The sequence below is a fragment of the Centroberyx affinis genome, unplaced genomic scaffold (genome assembly GCF_046629955.1).
Source record: "Centroberyx affinis isolate AG114_WGS23_722 - 3 ecotype Tasmania unplaced genomic scaffold, CSIRO-AGI_Caff_v1 ptg006625l_1, whole genome shotgun sequence".
Lineage (NCBI taxonomy): Eukaryota > Metazoa > Chordata > Actinopteri > Beryciformes > Berycidae > Centroberyx > Centroberyx affinis.
The window spans coordinates 35,001-57,714 of record NW_027283357.1 but is presented as its reverse complement, the minus strand read 5'-3'; the positions used below and the strand labels follow the sequence as shown (position 1 = coordinate 57,714).

Genomic DNA, 22,714 nt, shown 5'->3' with positions numbered 1-22,714 from the left:
TCAACCTTTATTATTATCAGTTCCTCCACAAACAGCTCAGTGTCCAGAGGATCAGTAGGTGAAGTGCTGGCGCTGTCCTCTATTGATCTTCTATTGATCTTCTATTGATCTTCTATTGGTCTTCTATTGATCTTCTATTGGTCTCTGCTCAGCGGCAGACAGCCAGTCAGCTGTGTGTTTACTGGCTGTATGTCAGTTCACTTTGGGAGTTGACAGTTGGACCGGTGTCATGTCAGCACTTTGTAAGCCTGAATTAGTTTTGTAGCTGAATCACATTATCGTTGCCCAACTCATCCGCTCCTCTGCAGACTGTAATATAAAGTTATTCAAGCCTTCTTCTCTTCTATATTGTTTGCTTGACTCTGCCTGTTCCTGATATCTAATAAAATGATTCCTGTTTACTTCAGTTTGAGAAATGTGAAAGATTACAGAAGCTACTTCAGTCTTTTTATTTGTTTCTTGGATAGATCGACGTCTCTTTCTGTTGTCATGTATAACGTCACTGTATCCATGTAACACATTATTTATTCACAAACCTGCTTTTTAAATTGTTATTGATCAGTACTGTATTATATTGTGTAATAAATCCTGAATGAAATTCACATTCTCTTGATCTGTTTGTGAAAATCTGCAACTTTATTTAAATTGAAAGCTTTACTTTTTATTGATAAATTATAACTAACAGGATATGAGTTGCAGATATGATGTACACAGTAAACCTAAATACAGAGTTCATCACAACATCTTGGTCTTAATGACTTCACGATTTGTATGATTACGAATGAGACATTAAAAATACTCAGCTTCTTTAGCTTCTGATTAGAAAATTAGTAATTTAGCTAAAACACAAGGATCCTCAGCTGCAGTCCGGACAGAAAGACTTCAGCTAAACGGGTCAAATGTAACTCCGCGCGCCGTTCCCCTCCCGTCCTGCAGGGGGCGCGCGCACATCAACACCGTTCAGCCGGTGACGTTTCAGTTTCACTGCAGTTCAAAACATCCCGGGAACAGACAGAGGAGCCGAGCCGTGCTGAGCCGAGCCGAGCCGAGCCGAGCCGTCTGTCTCCACCATGGTTCAGGAGTTTCAGGTCCTCAGATGTTTTTCCTGCGAGAGTTTCCAGGTGCAGCAGGTGAATCAAACTGACTTTCACTCTGCTGAGCGGGCTAACGTCAGGCTAACGTTAGGCTAACGCTAAGCTAAGCTAAGCTACAGTCAGCTAACACTCGACAGATAAGCAGATGAGGTAGAAGTACACAAATTCCCTAACGTTACACAAGTAAAAGTGCAAATACTAATTTAAAAATATACTCTGGTAGAAGTTGAAGTACCTTTTCAAATCCTTTACTCAAGTCAAAGTATAAAAGTACATGGTCTTAAATTTACTTAAAGTATAAAAGTAAAAGTTGTTCTCTAAAAAAGTCGTTTTTAATTTTCTAAACTGTTTTCTGTTGAGCGTTCCTCTGAATCCCAGATGAGAAAGAGTCTGCAGCTCAGATCACAAACGTTAATTCTAGCAGCTGAATTCACTAACGTTAATTCTCTCTCTTGTTGCTTCTCTCTCTTGTTGCTTCTCTCTCTTGCTTCTCTCTCTCTCCCTTTCCCTAATTTTTGGTGTCGCTTTGCTGAACAAGCAGCCGATCACATCTGGCTCTTGATCAGCTGCTTCCGGGATGGAAGCCGTCTGATGCTGAAAATATTTTTTTTTAGAAAATCAGCTGATGATTTCCAGAGAGTAATGAGTCTGTTTTGAAAATGTAGTGAGTAGAAAGTACAGATTTCTCTTTTGAAATGTAGTGAGTAAAAGTAAAAAGTCTTCAGTGAAAGAAAAACTTGAGTAAAGTACAGATACTTGAAAGTCTTACTTAAGTAATGAAGTATTTTTACTTTGTTACATCCCACCTCTGCACTTCAGAGCCTTATACAGTACAGTTGTAAATCTGACTGCTTTACAACTCTTTGCTGTCATAAATCTGGTTTCTGGTTAATCTGGCTGCCATAAGGCTTCATGACCTTCTCCACACAGGGATCACAACACAAAACAATCCTGTTCACTACTTTTAGTGAAAGGTGTTTGTGTTTTATTCAAACTCAACAACTTCTTCTGGTCAGATCAGGCAATAGAAAATGAATAGGTGAGACTGTAATAAAGAGCAAAGAGTTCCCAATTCAGACTGCAGGAGTTTAGTTTTGCATGTTTTAGTTTTACATGTCAAGTTAACATTTAGTTAACAGTAAGTTAACATTTAGTTAACAGTGAGCTAACATTTAGTTAACAGTAAGCTAACATTTAGTTAACAGTAAGCTAACATTTAGTTAACAGTAAGCTAACATTTAGTTAACAGTAAGCTAACATTTAGTTAACAGTGAGCTAACATTTAGTTAACAGTAAGCTAACATTTAGTTAACAGTAAGCTAACATTTAGTTAACAGTAAGCTAACATGAAGTGAACTGGAGTTAACGTTAAACCTGCTGACATCCAGCAGGAAAGAGCGGTGACGAAACCTGTTCCCTGAAAAATAACACGATAATAAAATACTAATAAAATAATACCACCCATGTCAAATATAAGACAAATACGTTGACGTAGAAATATTTGCTAATTAATCAATTAATGAATGATCTCATTAGCATACTGATCATGTTTAATGTATCATAATTATTGTGGCAGCTCAAGTTCCTTTTGTTAACTTGTGGGAATTTAGTTAATTTGTTCTCACAAATTATGAAATTATGCGCACAACATATTGAAAGTAAGGGCACAAATTAACCAAAACAAGGGAATCATGCGTCTTGTGGACAAAAATGAATTAAAAGGAGAACATGAGCACACACACAGTACCGTCTCCTGCCCTCAGTGTAATAAATTGGGGCCTGAAAATATATTTTTGAAATTATTTATGGACAGTTTTATTGAATTTATAGAATTTTTCCTGCAGCCACTCCTGAGCTCCATGCAAGAAAAATGTGTTTAACTTTGAAGTGACCAAAGACAGATACATACAGTATATACAGTGGATGATTCATATGAAGTTGAATGTGTCAGCTGTAAAGGTTTGATCAGTTTCACTTACAGAGCCGCTGTGTTTCTCTCAGGTGAAAAAGGCCAAGAGATGGAGCTGCAAGATGTGTGGAGAGAAGCAGAGTATGCTGAAGGTGACGACTTACACCGATCCCTCTGTTTATCTATCTGTTCCCCTGTTTATCTATCTGTTCCCTCTGTTTATCTATCTGTGTTCTCTCTGTTTATCTATCTGTTCCCTCTGTTTATCTATCTGTGTTCCCTCTGTTTATCTATCTGTGTTCTCTCTGTTTATCTATCTGTGTTCCCTCTGTTTATCTATCTGTTCCCCCTGTTTATCTATCTGTTCCCTCTGTTTATCTATCTGTTCCCTCTGTTTATCTATCTGTGTTCCCTCTAGGGCTGCAACTAACGATTATTTTCATTGTCGATTAATCTGTCGATTATTTTCTCGATTAATCGATTAGTTGTTTGGTCTATAAAATGTCAGAAAATGGTGAAAAATGTGGATCAGTGTTTCCCAAAGCCCAAGATGACGTCCTCAAATGTCTTGTTTTGTCCACAACCCAAAGATATTCAGTTTACTGTCATAGAGGAGGAAAGAAACCAGGAAATATTCACATTTAAGAAGCTGGAATCAGAGAATTTTGACTTATTTTTCTTAAGAAATTACTCAAACCGATTAATCGATTATCAAAATAGTTGGCGATTAATTTAATAGTTGACAACTAATCGATTAATCGTTGCAGCTCTAGTTCCCTCTCTTTATCTATCTGTTCCCTCTGTTTATCTATCTGTTCCCTCTCTTTATCTATCTGTTCCCTCTCTTTATCTATCTGTTCCCTCTGTTTATCTATCTGTTCCCTCTCTTTATCTATCTGTTCCCTCTCTTTATCTATCTGTTCCCTCTCTTTATCTATCTGTTCCCTCTCTTTATCTATCTGTTCCCTCTGTTTATCTATCTGTTCCCTCTCTTTATCTATCTGTTCCCTCTCTTTATCTATCTGTTCCCTCTCTTTATCTATCTGTTCCCTCTGTTTATCTATCTGTTCCCTCTCTTTATCTATCTGTTCCCTCTGTTTATCTATCTGTTCCCTCTCTTTATCTATCTGTTCCCTCTGTTTATCTATCTGTTCCCTCTCTTTATCTATCTGTTCCCTCTCTTTATCTATCTGTTCCCTCTCTTTATCTATCTGTTCCCTCTGTTTATCTATCTGTTCCCTCTGTTTATCTATCTGTTCCCTCTCTTTATCTATCTGTTCCCTCTGTTTATCTATCTGTTCCCTCTGTTTATCTATCTGTTCCCTCTCTTTATCTATCTGTTCCCTCTCTTTATCTATCTGTCCCCTCTGTTGAACCATCTGAAGCTTCCGGATTCCCAGTCCGTCATGAAAACAGTGGATCTGTGTTTTGATTGGACAGGAGTTTGGGCGTGGCTCCGGCGCCGACTGCAGACGTCACGTCCAGAAACTGAACGCCAGGCGAGGAGCCATGATGGAGGAGCAGGAGCAGAGTGCCTGGTCGCTATGGTAACCTAACAACTCTCACAACTGTATTAGATATAAAACATTTTTAGCTGTATTAAATATGTAACAGCAGCACTCACACATGTACATGTTCCCTCTATACATCCTACACTCTGTCTGTAAACACTCTGTATATACACACACTGCCTCTGTTGGGTGATGGTGTACATTCAATCATCATCCCGATGTATTGGTTCATGTCTGGGGACAAAGACACATAAAGACACACACACACACACACACACGCATACACACACACGGTACTACAGCGTTCCCAGCAGGAAGCAGTGCAGTAAAAACACTCAGATGGGACAAAACAACCTGGGAAATAAATAAATACAATTTAAATCAACGTGAGTTTAATTTTTATGTGTTCTTTCTAGGGTTGCAAAGGGGTGGAAAATTTCCGGTAAATTTCCGGAAAGTTTCTGGTAAATTTCCATGGGAAGTTAAGCTGGGGAATTTTGGAAATATTCCAAATTGGAAACTTTCCATGGGAATTATGGGAATTTATGGGAATTAATGGGAATTTATGGGAATTTATGGGAATTAACTGGGAATTGAGGGTAATTTAATGGAAAGGTATCATATCCAAGCATAAATATTTGTTTTGTTATAAGCAGACATCCATCCAAAATAATACAATTAAAACAGATTTATTTGTAAGTAGAACTTTATCAAGTGTTAAATATTTTATTGAACAATCAATTCTTTCATTGAAGAACAAAAACATGAATGTTGAGTTGCATGTAGGGGGCGTGGTCTCAATAGCCCTGCAGTAAGCAGTGTGCTATGTGCATGTGATTGAGGAATAGCATAGATATTCAACTGTACTTGCATGATATCTGGTTGTTTTAGTCAGGATTATGCTAAAATATATTTTCCCCAACTATATTTAAGTTCCCTATTAAGAGCATACCTTCAATTTAGTAAATTCCTGGTTTATTCCCGTTTATTCCCATAAATTCCCGTTAATTCCCATAAATTCCCGTTAATTCCCATGGAAAGTTTCCAACTTTGAAAATTCCCGGAATTTTGCAACCCTAGTTCTTTCATATTTGAGTGTCAGAAAATGTGTTAGTCAAGGTGAAGTAGCTGACTAATCTAAACACTAAAATAATGCACAGTGTTTTCTATCTGCCACTTCTGTTTAATATGCAATGGTAAATAAACTCCATTAAATTAGTTTGCCTTGCGTTTGAAAAATGAAAGCAGCTTACCTGTGGGCCAGTGAAGCCTGTAGCAGTAAATACAGAGGAAGACAGAGGGAAGTTATTTGTAATGACATGAAGGTGTAATGTCACGTCCGTCCAGCAGATGTCTCAGTGAGACTCTGCTGTGTTCAACAGGCTTTCTTTAGTCCCGACCAAAATAAAGTAGAAAAGAATGAAGTTTGGGATCTTTCAGGGCTTTACAGCGGCGGCTGGTGGAGGCAGAGATCTGCTGAGAGACGCTGAGCAACTTCTGAAAAAAAAACAAGTCATTTAAATCTGAAAAAAAAACCAGCAGGGAATTTCCTCCAGTGATGAATTCAGTCTGTCGCTGATCCCCGATGCATTCGTCCAAACGCCCAACTCTAGCCTCTATATACCCTCTGTAGGATATATATACCCTCTATATACAGTAGATACCCTCTAACACCCTCTGTATACCCTATACATATACATATACTGTATGTTCTATATAACCTCTCTATATTAGGGCTGGGTATCGCCACTGATTTACCGAATCGATTTGATTCCGATTCACAAGGTCCTGATTCGATTCCATTTCCGATTTGATTCGATTCAATATGGATTCGGTTAGGGATATTTCAGTTACAATACCAATTTTGCTTGGATATGAAAGAGATGCTCAGAGAACTAATGCTGTAAATTGTACAAGGAACCCTCTAACCTGGTGCATTATTAAAAATATTAATGTTTACATTTAGAATTGACCCCAAAGCAGTTACATTAATGTACTTTTTATTTAACATGACCAACACACTACAGCAGTCAACACAATATAGTGCAAGTTGTGCAACTCTACAGACTCTACAGTCAGTGAGAGTGAGCAGATAAGAGCTTTCTGTAGTGCAGTGTAGCTTCAAGCATCCACAGGAAAAGGCATATATTAAAAGACTGATCTCAGGATTTTATGAATTGATATTGGATCATTCAAATGAAGATCGATTTAAATTGGAAAATCGATTTTTTAAACCCAGCTCTACTCTATATATATCTACACCCTGTCTGAACTGAGCCTGCACACCTGCTTCCAATCGCTCCTGCTGGAAAACTGAAAAGCAGCAGATTTAGAATTAAGAAGAATTAATTCTGTCCTTCCTGATGTTTGTGTGTCTGCTGACAGGGAGGAGGAGGAGGAGGAGGAGGAGGAGGAGGCTGGAGGAGGGGGGGGAGCAGAGGAGCATGATGGGAACCAGGTGAGCTGTTCAGTCTGCTGGCTCAGCTGTCTTCCCCTCCTGTGTGGCTGAATAACGTCTCGGTGTGTCTCTGCAGGTGGAGCCTCAGCCGAGTCGCTGGAGTAAATACCTGGACGAACCCCAGGAGGCGGAGCCAGAGCCGGAGGCGGAGCTATGGGAGGAGCCAGAGGGGAACGTTTTGACGGACAGGAACCGGCTCCATGGCAGCAGGAGCAGCAGGTTCTCTGACTCATCCTCACAGACTGCAGAGCCTCCATGCAGCAGAACAATGTGTCTGTCACACAGCTTTAGTTCACATTTTAAACCGGTTTGTCAGTTTTCTGACACACTGATGAGTCAGAGCAACATGAAGCTGACAGACAGCTTCACTCAGATCAGATCAGATCAGATCAGATCAGATCAGATCAGAGCCAACAGACAGACAGACAGACAGACAGCAAGAGGCGCTGCTCAAACGCCCACCAAACCTCAGTCCTGCTGGTCTTCACTTTTTTTAACTGTCCATGATCATTGTACAGGGTTCCTACGCAGGTCTGGAAAAGTATTAAAAATGAATTTGATCATTTCCAGGTCTTGAATAGTTTGGGAATGTGAAAAAAATGTCTGGAAAAGTATGGAAATGTTGCGGCTCAGGTCCGATACACACATAATTCTAGCTTTTATGTTGTTGTAGAGCCACTTTGAGTCCACAGTTTTTGTTGATGTGAAGAATAATGTTCAGATAGAGGGACGCTCTTATTACCCAGCCGCTGTCAGCTGCATTATATCAAATACCCACCAACATCAAATCCGGTCAAGAACATAGGGTCTGGGAAAAATATGGAATTTTAAAATGGAAAGCGTGTAGGAACCCTGCCAATCATCTCACATATTCTGATATTTGTCTCTGTGAAGAACAATCTTCATCTATACAGTGATGTGACCTAGTTAGCAGGGGCAAGATGTCTATCTGCGTAAATCATAGTGAACACCAGACAAAATCTTCAAACAAATCAAGGTCTGGAAAAAGTATGGAATCTTTTAATTAAAATGTGTAGGGATCCTGGTTGTAGTCCAGCGGTCTGAAGTCCTGTGAACTGCATTCAGCTGCTTCAGGTGTGAAACAGTCCATCCAGTCCCTGATCAGAGGTCTGGAGTGGAAACCAGCAGGGTTCTCCAGCTGTTTCCTGGGTGCTGTGACCTCTGACCTCTGACCCCTCTGTGTCCTGACAGGAAGAGGAAGAGCAGAGGTGGATGGAGAGATGGAGGGAGCGGTTCTCCCAGAGGAGAGGAGGACTGGTGCAGACCTGAACAGGTGACACTGATCATAACACTGATATCACTAATAACACTAGTAACAGTTGTAATAATAATAACTAAATACAGTGAGATTCAAATTAATATAAAAACTAAAGCAGACGGTGTTTAGTCAGCCTAAGCGCCGCTGACCTTTGACCTTCAGCCTGGACCTCAGACAGACTCTGCTCTCTCTCCAGTCGAGCTGCTCCAGTCTGAGGCAGAAACCAGCTGCTCCCACCAGAACTCCCAGTTCACCCAACACCGTCTTCAGAGCCCAGACTGGTCTCCCTGCTGGTCTCCCTGCTGGTCCTCCTACTCGTCTTCATACTGGTCCTCCTGGTCCTCCTCGTGGTCTTCATACTGGTCCTCCTGGTCCTCCTCCTGGTCTTCATACTGGTCCTCCTGGTCCTCCTCGTAGTCTTCATACTGGTCCTCCTGGTCCTCCTCGTAGTCTTCATACTGGTCCTCCCTCTGGCTCCAGATGGACTCAGTTCCTCAGCGCTGCCCGCCAGGATGAGGAGGAAGAGGAGGATGAAGAGGAAGAGGAGCGGTCCAGGAGGAAGAAGGTCTGTGGGCGGAGCCGCTCAGTGGGCGGGGCCGGCGATCTGGCTTTCAACAGGCCAGAGACGGCTGTCGGTCTCTGTGGATTCGATGAAAGCCCCGCCCACAAGTCAGCGGGGCCGCGGCGTCACGAAGCCGTCGGTCAGCAGGCTCCGCCCCCTGAGAGGCCACGCCCCTTCCCGCCTGTCGGCTCTCTGTTCGACACCGGAGACGACTTCAGCTTGGATGACGTGTTTTAACGCTCAGCGTCATGTGACACGCTGACATGTTCAGACTCTCACTGCTTTCCAAAATTCATTAAAAACAGCGAAGACAAACAGAATCCATCCTGCTGAACAGAACTGGATTCTAGTTTTTCCTAACCTGACTTCATCACGCAGCTAATTATGGTATTTGATGGGACTATTTTCTCTGTTTCCATCACTGCGCACTGTTACGTTCTTCTGCTGGCAGTGAAGAGGCAACATGGAACTTAAAGCAGAGTGAAGAGGAAACACACAGAGATCTGCTCACATTCAGATCAGCAGAATGGAAAGAGACTTCTGATATGACTGAGGTGTTATAGAGTCAAGTTAGGAAATAATACAGTCCAGCTGCTGATCAACATGTTTTCTGTTTGCTGTTTTTAACGTCTTATTTTTTTACATTTTAACAGTTGTCTTTGACAGCAGCAGGAGCTTCTGACTGAAACACATCAGTGGCTTCAGACTCTTCGTGGGTAAAAACAGTGAGAGGAAAAATCTAAAGTGACTCTGGTGTCCTTCAGCATGTTTGAAGCATCTGGTTTATTGAAGTTAGTTTTCTTTCTCTCAGCTTTATTCTATCAGTTTACATTTCAGTTGTTTATCTGAAGCTCCTGTCTGCAGCAGGTTGGACCTCAGCTGCCGGGCTTTAAAAAAGTCTGAGTGACATAAAACGTTTTATTTTTCCAATAAAAGCAATGAAACAAGAATAATTGTGAAGTGTTTTATTGTTCAGACAGTTTCAGACTGCTTCACCTCACTGCTGATACTCAGAACAGACAAAGAAAAACATTGAAGTAGTAAAGGAGCATTGATGTCAGCTAGCAGGAAGGATTATAACATGTTAATAACATGTTTATAACATGTTTGAACTGGTTCCAACATTATATTGTTACTGCCACTCAAATTCAAAATGGTTGATTTTTGTTCTCCTTTACATTCGAGTTATTTCATACTGAAAGATTACAGAAAGAAAGCATAGTAGATAGAAACAGTGGAATTACAACTATTATTGCATAGTGAAATAATAGCTCATGGTGATTGTTGTTACAGTATTATAATGTGAGTGACATCACGGTGACATCACGGCTTCGGCCCGGCCGGCTTGGCGTACTGGATGGTGTCCAGCGCCGCTCCGATGTCGAAGCCCTTGGCCTGCAGCAGGCGGGTCAGCCAGCCCCCCTCGTCTGTGAAGCCCATCGACAGCATCTGGGACAGAGACTCCACCAGCCGAGGGTCCGCCTCTGGAGAGGTCAGAGGTCAGAGGTCACGCTTATTGTCTGCTCATGTTACAATGGTTGTCAGTGGGGGGAAAAAACGCTACTTATAATGCAGCACGCTGTTATTATTCAACATGTTGTGAATGGAGTGATATGTTTCATTTTGTCTATGTGATCCTGCTGACCGAAACGTTACTCTGGAATAACAAGCTGATCATATTAAAATAAAAAATAAAACAATAAGAAACTAAGTGACAGGGAAACTCAACAAGGAGGAAATCTGGAACCAAACTGTAGAAACTAAAGAGAGTCAGGTTCAGTGATATCTGCCATGTCAATACCTTGAGGCAGGTGAGGATAGAGGGCCGCCTCTCTCAGGCCTGAGGGCCCCTGCTGGCCCCCTGGAGGCCCCTGCTGACCCCCTGGAGGCCCCTGCTGGCCCGCCGGCGGGCCCGGAGGCCCCTCCTCCTCCCCCAGCCGAAGGGACTGCAGCTCCCCGGTGGACGGGTCGACCTCTCGTGGGCTCAGGTGGGTCCACTCCTCATCGCTGCCCGGCTCCTTGGGGCCCTGAGGGACACACAGCTTTAACACCAAGCTGCAGCTCTGTGTGTGTGTGTGGTGTGTGTGTGTGTGTGTGTGTGGTGTGTGTGTGTGTGTGTGTGTGTGTGTGCGCGTGACAAAGTAACACACCTTGGCTCCCTCGCTGCTCGGCTCGTCTGTCTCCACTCCCCCCTCCGTCCCCCCCGCTCCCTCCTCCTCCCCCCCGGCCCCCCCCGACTTGGCGCTGGGCGTCACCTTGGTCCTCTGGCCCTCGTGCTCCACATCGATGTCCACGTCGATACCTGACACACACACACACACACACACACACACACACACACACACACACACAGATGTTTATTGACGTCACAGTTCATTCCTGTGTTGGTGTAATGGAGTGTTGGGTCTCTGTGGCTGTATTTACCCAGTGGGCTCAACATGGCCGCCACTCCCTCACCGATGTTCTTCAGGAAGTCAACGTTGGCCTGGGAGGCTGTGGGGAGAGGTCAGAGGTCAGAGGTCAGTGTGAGGTAGAAGCCTGTTTTCTATTTGTTTTTTTTGTTTTTTCATTGAACAATTTTCATGTACAAACATCATTTGCTTTGAAATCTTCACTATATACCAATAGGATCAGGTGCAAACCAAAAAGACAGAAAAAAGACAAATCAAAACAGACAAAAGATTGAAATAATATTAAATATAACAAAAAGAAAAAAAAATAACTTAAACTAACTTCTAACTTAACTTTTTTAAATCATACATCTTCTATTATACTAAAAAGTTTCATTGCATTTTTATTTTCCATGACTTAAAGGGCTTTTATGTAAGAAAGAAACTAATTATGAAGACGGCCTGTTTTCAACTTCCTGCTGCGAGACAAGATGGCCGCTGCAGGATCTGTGTTGAGATGATGCTGAGAAAACTAAACCGGGCTCTGAAGAAGAAGAAGAAGAAGAAGACGAAGAAGAAGAAGAAGGTCAGGACTCACCAGAGGGGGCGCTGCTGTCCGCTGCAGCCTGGCCGGACCTGGAGGCATCACACTGCTCCTGGTCCTGCTTCTGGTTCTGATTCTGGTCCTGGGACTGGTTCTGGTTTTGGTTCTGGTTCCACATGCAGTGCCTCATCTTCCTCATCCACTTCCCACGAGGAAACCACTGCAGTGACATCACAGCTGTCAGTCATGATGGACTCAGAGACAAACGGACAGCTGATCTCAGTTCAGTCTCCACAGACAGAAACTCTGTTCTCAGCTGGAACAGTTTGTGTTTCCTCTGATATGAACTGAACTGAGAATTAATTCAATTCCATGAAATTCCACTTCTAACACAGTTTGTCTCGACTCTAAACATTACAAATCAAACATTATGAATCAAATCAAATCAAACACATTCAGTCATAATGTTTGGATTACCATCACATGTTCTGCATCCAATACCAGCTGAAAGGTTCCTTTAATAATTTATGATAATCAGTATTGATAATATATAACACTATGTGGAATCTCAGATATGTGGTGAGAAAAATAAATATCTGTAAATATCTCTGCATAGAAGTGGTGCCATCTTTCTTATGCTGACAGTCTTTTTTGTGAATTTTATATCTGTTTTAATAAAATCTAGGGGCAAACACTGCAAATTAGTATAGGCTATAAATGTGACAGACTATTTTGTTAAAATGTTCTCTGTTTTTTTTTTTGTTTTGTTTTTTTCGGGCCACACTTTTATGTAAAGTTCGATCTGTTTTTAATTGTATCTCTGTTTGTTTGTGTGTTTTTAGTTGTACCTGTTTACCTCATATATTACCTTTTATTCCTATTTTCTATTATATATATATATATATTTATTTATTTTTTTTCTATCATTCATTGTGGTAGTTTCACATCACTGCTTTTGGGTTTTATTGTATGTAAAGCAGTTTGTAAACATTGTTTTTAGAAAAGTGCTATACAAATAAAGTTATTATTAAAGTTATTATTATTATGTCTATGTCTCTGTTCCTATTCAAATACACTGACTGAATTAAAAAAAAAAAAAAGGAATTTCACAGAATTTCACTGAATTAAATTAAACTTCCTGAAATTCCAGTTCAATTACAATTCTGTTTCCTGTAGGTTTTTTTCAAATTCCCATCCCGGTTCCTCAGCTGAACCGGAGCTGATGAGCTCCCTCCTCCTCATATCCCATGATGCTCTGCTGCTCACCTGCAGCATGTTGAGCGGCTGCCAGATGGGCAGCAGGCAGTGTTGTGTGTGGAGGCCCTTGGCCTGGCAGGAGGCGCACAGGTCGTAGTCGGGACACACGGTGCACTTGAAGCGCGTCCCGACCACCGGGCCCTCGCAGCCGTCGCACGTCACGTTGGGGTGCAGGGCGGGGGGGGCGTGGGGGGGCGGCGGGCCCTGCGGCGCCCCGGGCGGGGGAGGGGGGAAGGCGAAGGGGGGCACCCCGCCCGGGAAGGCGTGCAGCGGAAACTCCCGCCGGTGCTCCTTCTTCTCTGTAATGTTTCACATAACTTTATTAGTATCAGACAGAAACACAGAGACGGTCTGCTGCAACACTCTGAACAGACAGAAACCCGTTCAGTCGTTTTTACCCACAATGCTTTGACAGAAACAGTCGCTTTAAACTCCCACAGATATAAATCTACAGACTGACAGGCGCTCAGTTCACTGTGGCTTTACTGGAAATCAGTCATGAAGATAAAAAAAGACAGTCAGTGTGTGTGTGGGTGTGTCAGTGTGTGTGTGGGTGTGTGTGTCCGTGTGTGCAGTCAGTGTGTGGGTGGGTGTGTCAGTGTGTGTGTCAGTATGTTTGTCAGTGTGTGTGTGTGTCCATGTGTGTGCAGTCAGTGTGTGGGTGGGTGTGTCAGAGTGTGTGTGTGTGTGTGTGCGCCAGTGTGGGTGTGTCAGTATGTTTGTCAGTGCGTGTGTGTGTGAGTGCAGTCTGTGTGTGTGTGTGTGTGTGTGTGTGTGTGTGTGGGTGTGGGTGTGTCAGTATGTTTTTGTCAGTGTGTGTTTATTCAAGAGTGTGTGCATGTGTCAGTGTGTGTGTGTGTGCCAGTATGTTTGTCTGTGCACGTGTGTGTACAGTCAGAGTGTGTGTGTGTGTGTGTGTGTGTGTGTGTGTGTGTGTGTGTGTGTGTGTGTACCTTTGATGAAGAGGCGGAAGGTGGCGTCCTTCATGCAGCCCAGCCCCATCATCAGCTCGTCGTCGGTGGAGAAGGCGATCAGATCTCCGTCTTCATCTGCAGGAACAAACGGCTTCTGACTTTAACACATTATTTATTATTACAGCACTACATCATTATTATGCATTTCTGTTTATGCTGTAAAGTGTTTGGTAACATTTGACTTAGAAAACTTTAATGTCCTCCAAGAGGCAATCTGTGGTCCAACACAGAACACAGAGACACATTTAAAGCAAATCAGATCAAATAAACAGAAACCACAATAATCCAAATCATCTATAGCAGCCGTCATAAATACCATACTATAATAATATACTATAATACCATCACAGTCCAGGCAGACATTTAAAGTGCATATCGATAACTGTATACCTGAGCATATAAACCTTTGAAAGCACATCAATAAACAGAAACCACAATAATCCAAAACCATCTATAGCAGCCATCATAAATATCCAGGCAGACATTTAAAATGCACGCTGATAACTGTATACCAATAATTATAATAAAAATAACTAGTGAGTACACTGCACATCCCCTGTGTATCCATGTGTTCACATTAGGCATGGGACGATATGAAAATTTCATGTCACGATTATCCTGGCCAAAATCATTGCGATTCACGATATTATCCCGATAATGGAAATTCACCAAGATAAAATTATCTTGAGTGTTTTTATCGCGATAAAAGATAAAATCTTATATCCTCCCATCACTAATTCACATCCACTAGTCCATGTATTACCCCAGACTCCCCATGGCTACCACATCTGGTTTAACTGACTCACTTGTTCTCTATGAATAAAGGTTATAATAATTATCATGTTATGACACATGATGGTGAGAAGTAGAACAACTTGTTTTTTCATTTTTCACCGTTCAGGTTGAGTTTCCTGGACGGGTTTGAGACGTTGGTCCGGTTTGATCTGCTGCTTGTTATGAAACAGCTGAAATCACCTTTGACTCTCAGAGACTCTTCAGTTTGATTTGTTCACACCGACGGCACATTTGTTTGTTTATTATGGTTATGTTTTTATTATGTGTACAGACAGTTTCTGCCTCTTGGCCAGATCGTCACTGTAAATGAGAATCGGTTCTCGACTGACTTAATATGTCTTAGAGCTCTTATGAAAACTCTAAGCCATATCACATGAGTGTCTACTCTTAGTCTGTTAATGACAGTGTTTGTGTATACTTGCATGTATTATGAATGAGTATTCTTGGTGTGTGTGTGTGTGTGTGTGTCTTATGACTATGACTGATTCTTCATACTTGTGTAACAGATGGGTATTATGGGATGCTTTGTTGTCAAGTACTACGCTGAACTATGTCTCAGTTTTTTACTCTGTCTTAACTTATTTATAGATACATTCAAACTGTGTATTTTACATTGCTGTAATTATTTTCTGTAACATGCTGCCTGCAGAATGACACTTTTCAAGCCCCTGGAGGGTTTTAGGTGATTCTCCTTCACATTTACTTGCAAATTATAGGGTGGATTTGTGTAAAGTGGGACAATTTTTGCAATTCTGATTTATGTAACATATTTCTATATGAAGCCAATACATTAGATCCATGCCTGATACCATTCTGAAATCCCCAAGATGTTTCCTAATGAAATCAGAAGAAAGAATTCAGATATCATACTCAGAGAGGAAATGGCACAGATGTTCCATGTGCCAAATTGTTCTAATCTGGGACGGCTTGCGCTGAAATCTGGGATTCTCATTATTAGGGTTAGAAAAGTCTATATCACCTTAATTTATGCAAGCCAAACTTATCTGCCCTAAGAAAATGAGTATGTTCTATGCACAGAATTAACTGATATAGAAATGCTATATATTTGATTTCAGTGTTTCAGTATTGTATCTTTTTCTTTTAAATTTTTATATGTGTGAATAAAGAAACAAAACTAAATAAAGGTTAAATAAAAAATACATATATTTATGTTGAAGTCAGTCTGGCCCGACAACAGGACTGTTCACTGTCTCTGCTGTCCGGCCCATGGATGTATGAAACTGGTCCGGCCCGTCTGTCTTAACACAGTAACAGACAGCAGCAGGGCCGGTCTTACCACCAGGTAAAGGTAGGCGACTGCCTTGGGCCCCGGCAGCCAGGGGGCCCCCAAAAAAGATAAGAATAGAACTAATGTAAACTTATTTTTAATCAATATAAAATAAATATACTTTTTGTTACAATAAATTATTTCAATCTTCAGTCATGGTCACCCACCCTAATCAGTCAGGCTATAGTGGGTTATTCCACTTCTAGTGCGATTTTTCTACTTGTCTACTATGTTGTTAATATTTCGGTACTTAAGCAAATTTTTCTTCAGCAGCTGAGAGAGAAGTAACACCCAAAACAAACAAAGCAAGCTACACAAATGGGGCAGAAAAACAACAGAAAGTGCCCTTGCATGCACAGTTTTCTCAGCCCCAACTTGATGGTAATATGTAGAAAGGATGGATTAGTGAAGGGAGAGGGGGATTCAGGGGGCCCCATGCTTGCCTTTGCCTAGGGCCCCCAAATCACTAAGTCCGCCTCTGGACAGCAAGCAGCTGTCAGCTCTATTTTTATGCAATTGTCTTTTACATTTTCCCTCTATGTTCCTCATATACATTTGTGTCCTTCAATTTGATCTATATGTGCTGCTATTGTTTACCTGAATGTTTGTATATTATTCCTTTGCTAATAAAAAAAATAAATAAAAAAAAATAAAAAAGCAGCTGTCAGCTCGGCCTACGACCAACCTGCCATGTATACAATAACAGAAAATCACATCATAATAATTTAACAAAAGTAGTGGACTAATAGAATAAAAATAGAATCATATCTGACCCTTGTAGAACATCTGCAGGGTCGCGTGCTGCAGGTTGGAGAAAACTTCAGCAACTTTCCTGCTCAGATACTCGAAGCTGCTGGAAACGTCCTGATCCACCGCGAAGCGCCGGATCTCCTTCGGCGCTTCCTCCTTCCCCAGCAGGTAGGCTTTCACCGTGACCGACATGCTCCGCTGTCCGGGTTCAACAGCTCCAGGCTCGGGTTCAGCTTCAGGTTCAGCTCGGTCTAACAGCTCGGTGTGAGTGTCGGTTCTGCCGTCGGTCTGTTGCGCAGTATTAAATACCGAAGGCTTCTCTCTGTCTCCACTTCCGTGAAACACGTCACCACGTCGGGAGGAATGTTTGTTTATTATGCGTCTGTTCGGCCAATCGCAAGCCTCCTGGAGTTCGTGGAGGGTGGGTGTGAAGTGTGAAGTCTGTCTCGAGCGCTGTAAACAAGTAGGCGGGGCTCCGGGGCTGGACCAATGGGAGGCTGAGGAATGACAAAGCACTTTCCAATAGGGGGAATTTCCCCGCTGAGTCACGTGACCCAGTAGAAACAAGCAGGGTTAGCAAGCTAGCTTTAAACAGTTAGGAGATATCTTGTGTCTGTATTTCTGTGTTTTTATGTTTTATTGTTTCTTACTATTTGATGGTCTTATTTTAACTATTTTACTCCTGTGAAGCACTTTGTGCTATATAAATAAACTTTACTTACTTCTGAAATGTTGTTTATTGTTAGCAATAATTGTTTATTATTAGCAAATATCAACATGCATAACTGAATAATGTTGCAAAATCTAATATTCAACTTTTGTTTTACTCAAATCACTAGAAACTTAATCAAAAATAATATTAAAGCACAATCTTTTCACAACTTTCTAACTGCTGTATGAAATACTATGGAGAGAAAAACATGAAATACATTAACAGAAAGGATTAATACAGAGTTTATTAATTAAACCGGTCTGTGTTTATGTATAGTTGTAACAGTTTTAAATACAAACAGACAGGTTTAATACAATTTTGTCATTTTAATTGTATTAAACCTAATGTGTCACTTTCTAGCAATAAGTTCTGACATAGTTTTAATATTTCAGTGGGCTGATATGTGACTCTACATGACCTTCACTTTTCCTCCTCATTATTATCGTGTAATGTTGTCATATTGAAGCCACGCCCCTCATCATGTAGTGGACTGATATCAGATTGGCTGATAGAAGTTTCTGGCGTTTACTTCAGATAGTGTGCAGCTGTTCAGCCAATCAGCAGCAGCCTGTGGGTCAGCTGACAGTGACTCATCTGTCCTGTGATCAGCCTTAGTGTTTTCCCCTGGAAGATGACTAACGGTCACATGAGGAGCAGAGACGTTTCTTCTAGAAACAGAAGGAGGCAGAATGTTTCTGTTCCAAACTGCTGAGTCATGCTGCTGCTAACCCTAACCTCTGATCTGAGATCTGAGCTTCAGCTGGATCACAGTCTCAGTTCTTCAGTCGAGTTCAACAGCAAAGAATCAAAATAATTCAATACAAGCAGAAAATCTCTTTGACTCTTTGTATCTGATGCTTTGTTCAGGATCAAATGGAAATACATCAGCTGATAGGAAATGAGTTTGCCTTTGCCTAATCATTAACAAAGGGCAGAACTTAACAAAACAATAAATATCAATATCAGAATCAGATTTATTGCCAGGTATATTTACACATACGAGGAATTTGACCTGGTGAGGTTGGAGTGAAATAAATAAAAATAATAAATAAAAAAATAATCAAGCAAATTTATCAAAATTAGAGAACAAATCAGAACACAGTGAAACTAAATACAGAAGGAAATAAACTGTGGTAACACAGTAATGGCTCATGATTTATTATTGATTTATTATTGGTGCATTTGAGGTGACAGGCTGTCTCATATGAAATCACAGAGTGGAAGAAGACTCTGAACAACAAACCAGACTGAAGAAACAGAAACATGCTGAACATGAGAAACTAAACGCATCAACATCTGCAGCTAGAAACTGACAAACCTGCAGTGAGACAGAGGGATGAGACGAGACAGGAGGAGCATGCTGCTTCCCTGCAGGTTCAGACTGTCTGTCATAATACCTACTGTATGTCACAATGTTGTTTATTGATTATAGCTCAGCTTTTAATACAATTGTACCATCCAAACTCAGAGGTCTTGGTCTGGGCAACTCTATCTGTAATTGGCTGTTTGATGTCCTGCCAGGCCCCAGACTGGGAGAAAAGGTAAAACACAGTCTTCTACATTAGTTCTGAGGACCGGTGTGCCTCAGGTCTGCTGTACAGTCTGTTTACACACGACTGTGTTGCCAAATATGACAACAACAGCATCATAAGATTCACAGATGACACCACAGTGATTGGACTAATAAGCGACAGGGATGAGAGGGCCTATAGGAGGGAAGTGGAAGATCTAACCATCTGGTGCCATGACAACAACCTCTCTCTAAACGTCAGTAAGACAAAAGAAATCATTGACTTCAGAAAGATCAGAGGAAATCACATTCCTATCTCCATCAATGGGTCATCTGTTGAAATTGTTGATAGTTTTAGATTTCTTGGTATACACATCACAGACACCATCACTGTTGGAGCCATTTCACATTAATGTTGCCCCTACTGTTGGCCTAGGTGAATAGCAGCATAGTTTACTTTAATTAAGCGTCAGGTGTGTGTGGAGTTTTTTGTTTCAAATATTTATTTTTTGTTTATTTGTTGATTTGAACTTGGATCCCTCTGTTTGGTTTGATTTACCCTTTTTATTTTGATGCATCGATCATTATTACCACACACACACACACACACACACTCCTGCCATAAAATCATCCGCTTGGATTCCATCATCAGAAAATCATCAACCAACCTCATCAAACCGTGAGAATCCCAAGCAAACAACAGCAGAACAATCCAAGTTGTTTCCCCGTATTATTTGGCGTAAAGGCTGTTGGTGGAAAACAAGTGAAAGCCACGGGCCTTCCAGTCACATGGTCTCTGAACACCAATCGCATCCTCAAGAAAGCACAGCAGAGACTTTCTGAGGCGTCTCAGGAGTTTTGGCATGAGGACCAAAGCTCTTGTGAACTTTTCTGGCTGTAGGCTCCCATAGAGAGAGTTTGGCAGCCTGCCTGCTCAGGACTGCAGACTGCTGAAGGACTGGGAAGACAGCAGCAGAAATCACTGGCACAGAACTACCACAGCTTCATAACATCTACTCCACTCTCTGCAAAAGGAAAGCCCAAAACATCCTGAAGGACAGCAGCTCATCTTCTGTTCTCTCCTTCCATCTAAAAAACTTTACCAGAGCATCAGATCACACTCCTCCCTCTCAGTAACAGTTTCCTTCCACAGGCAGTCAGCTGACACACCCATATGCACCGCACACTGTTGTATAATATGTAATGTTATCGTGTATTGTATATCAGTGGTTCTCAACGTGGGGTCCGGGGACCACCAGGGGTCCCTGAGGGGGTTGCAGGGGGGTCCCCAGCAAATTGATGAATTGTGAAACTTTATCATTATTTCATTTACAAAAAGTGAACACAATTTGGGAATGTAGAAGAATGACTGTTTTGATCATAGTTTCTCTGTTATCTCTCTACCTGCAATACAGACAGTCATGGAATTCTGGACAAAAACATATCTGACAATAAAAATATTCTCAGATTTGGGTTCCAGAGGAATCAAATGGGGGTGCCAGGCAGAGAGAGCCAGAGCACAGGTATTTCATTGTATTTTAATACACATGACAATAAAGTTGAAAGTTGAAAGTTCATGTTGATCTATATAAATACATATACTGTATATCCATATTAATGTTGGGACGCTGCTGCCTGTGGTTTCCATAGTAACCGGGTTAGAGATGCTGATTGGCTGATTGGCTGCTGCCTTCCTCAGTCAGTCGTTCATCCATCGGACTCTGACCTGCTGAACTCAACAGCTTTAAGTTGTTAAGAACTTCTGAACTGAACGATTTTTACTGGTTTTATTTAATCATGTATTCATGTTACAGCAATTTAAAAAATATATATAAAAAAAATATATATATATATATTTCAATTTTTTTTTTACCACATTTACATTTTAATGAATTAAGTTGATTTTAATAAATGTTGGGGATGAGATCTGATCTGAGGTCAGCAGTAGAATCAGCTTCAGTTCCTACATCACCAACATTAAGCAGCCGACAGTAAGGAGGTCAGAGGTCAGAGGTCAGAGGTCAGGTTGTTCCTGTGACCGTGGAATGATAAAGAGAGAGAGAGAAAGCGTGGAGGAGATGAAGGGTTTTTGAGAGCGGTGAGACTGAGAGGAGGAGAGGTGATGATGTGAAGGAGGAGGAGAGAAAAGTTTGACCCCTGACCCTGCTGTGACCGGAGAGGAAAGGTCAAAGGTCGTTCCACTACTGAGGCGCGAGGAGGGAGAAGAGGAAGAGGAGCTCCATGTTTCTGTTCTTCAGTCTGTTCAGTCTTTACTGAACAACAAGCTCACAGCTCAGGAGACCGACTTCACTCTTCATCTTCATCCTCACCATGATACAGCTCATTCAGAACGCTGCTGCCAGAGTCTGAGAACAGAACACATCACACCGGTCCTTAGGTCACTGCACTGGCTCCCAGTGTGCCAAAGAATGGATTTTAAAATTCTGCTGCTTGTCTATAAAGCGCTAAATGGCTTCGCTCCAAAATACATTTCTGACCTGCTCCTATAGGATCTGAGCCACCCAGACCTCTGAGGGCCTGTGGGACCGGTCTGAGCCACCCAGACCTCTGAGGGCCTGTGGGACCGGTCTGAGCCACCCAGACCTCTGAGGGCCTGTGGGACCGGTCTGAGCCACCCAGACCTCTGAGGGCCTGTGGGACCGGTCTGAGCCACCCAGACCTCTGAGGGCCTGTGGGACCGGTCTGTTAGTTGTTTCCAGGGTGAAAACTAAATCAGGTGAAGCTGCTTTTAGTAATTATGCTCCCAATTACTGGAATAAACTTCCAGAAGCACTGAGATGTTCCCACTGTCAGCTCTTTTAAAAGTCAGCTCATTTATTTTATTTCTTTTATGTGTGTTTTACCTATTTTATCTCTATCTCTATCTTTCTTTCTGTTTTAATGTCATTTTAAATAGCTGTGGTCTGTGTATGTGTTTTTTTTTCTGTTTTATGTGAAGCACATTGTATTTGCCTTGTGTATGAAATGTGTTATATAAATAAAGTTTGCCTTGCCTCACCAGCATCATCTTCCTCCTCTCCTTCTGTCTATCAAACACAATGAAAACATCAGTTTGGCCTCCAGTGTTGCTCTGTCTCTTGTTCTACTGTGTTCTACTATGTTCTACCTTGTTCTACCGTGTTCTACTGTGCTCTACTATGTTCTACCGTGTTCTACCGTGTTCTACTGTGCTCTACTATGTTCTACCGTGTTCTACTATGTTCTACCGTGTTCTTCCGTGTTCTACTGTGCTCTACTATGTTCTACTTTGTTCTACTGTGTTCTACTATGTTCTACCGTGTTCTACCGTATTCTACTATGTTCTATCGTGTTCTACTATGTTCTACCGTGTTCTTCCGTGTTCTATTGTGCTCTACTATGTTCTACTTTGTTCTACTGTGTTCTACTATGTTCTACCGTGTTCTACTGTGTTCTACCGTATTCTACTATGTTCTATCGTGTTCTACTATGTTCTACTGTGTTCTACTGTGTTCTACTCCGTTCTCTTCCTCCTGAGTTGAAGCTCGGAGCAGCAGCGCCGCCTGCTGGCCTCCAGCTGCTGTTACACCAACAGTTTAGAAACCCGACCAAACCTCCAGGCTTCATGTGTGACACTTTGTGTTGATTCCAAACTAAAAACACTGTGACGTGTAACATGTGCATGTGCATGTAACATGCATG

At 41.7% G+C, this 22,714-nt stretch overlaps 2 protein-coding genes across 2 annotated transcripts; one reads left to right on the top strand and one right to left on the bottom strand.

The window, feature by feature from the left end:
- Positions 1-998: 998 nt before the first annotated feature.
- mrnip (MRN complex interacting protein) lies at positions 999-9,755 on the top strand. Its single transcript, XM_071512910.1, has 7 exons — positions 999-1,130; positions 3,096-3,155; positions 4,444-4,550; positions 6,900-6,972; positions 7,049-7,191; positions 8,185-8,266; positions 8,448-9,755. The coding sequence occupies exons 1-7, from the start codon at positions 1,071-1,073 to the stop codon at positions 9,048-9,050; spliced, it is 1,128 nt and encodes a 375-aa protein (XP_071369011.1). The 5' UTR covers positions 999-1,070; the 3' UTR covers positions 9,051-9,755.
- Positions 9,756-9,770: 15 nt separating this feature from the next.
- sqstm1 (sequestosome 1) lies at positions 9,771-17,141 on the bottom strand. Its single transcript, XM_071512909.1, has 8 exons — positions 16,835-17,141; positions 13,958-14,053; positions 13,014-13,303; positions 11,802-11,967; positions 11,238-11,306; positions 10,964-11,115; positions 10,615-10,840; positions 9,771-10,297 (listed from the first exon to the last, which is right to left on the bottom strand). Exons 1-8 carry the CDS (start codon positions 17,001-17,003, stop codon positions 10,137-10,139), a joined length of 1,329 nt encoding a protein of 442 aa, XP_071369010.1. The 5' UTR covers positions 17,004-17,141; the 3' UTR covers positions 9,771-10,136.
- Between the last annotated feature and the right edge of the window lie 5,573 nt (positions 17,142-22,714).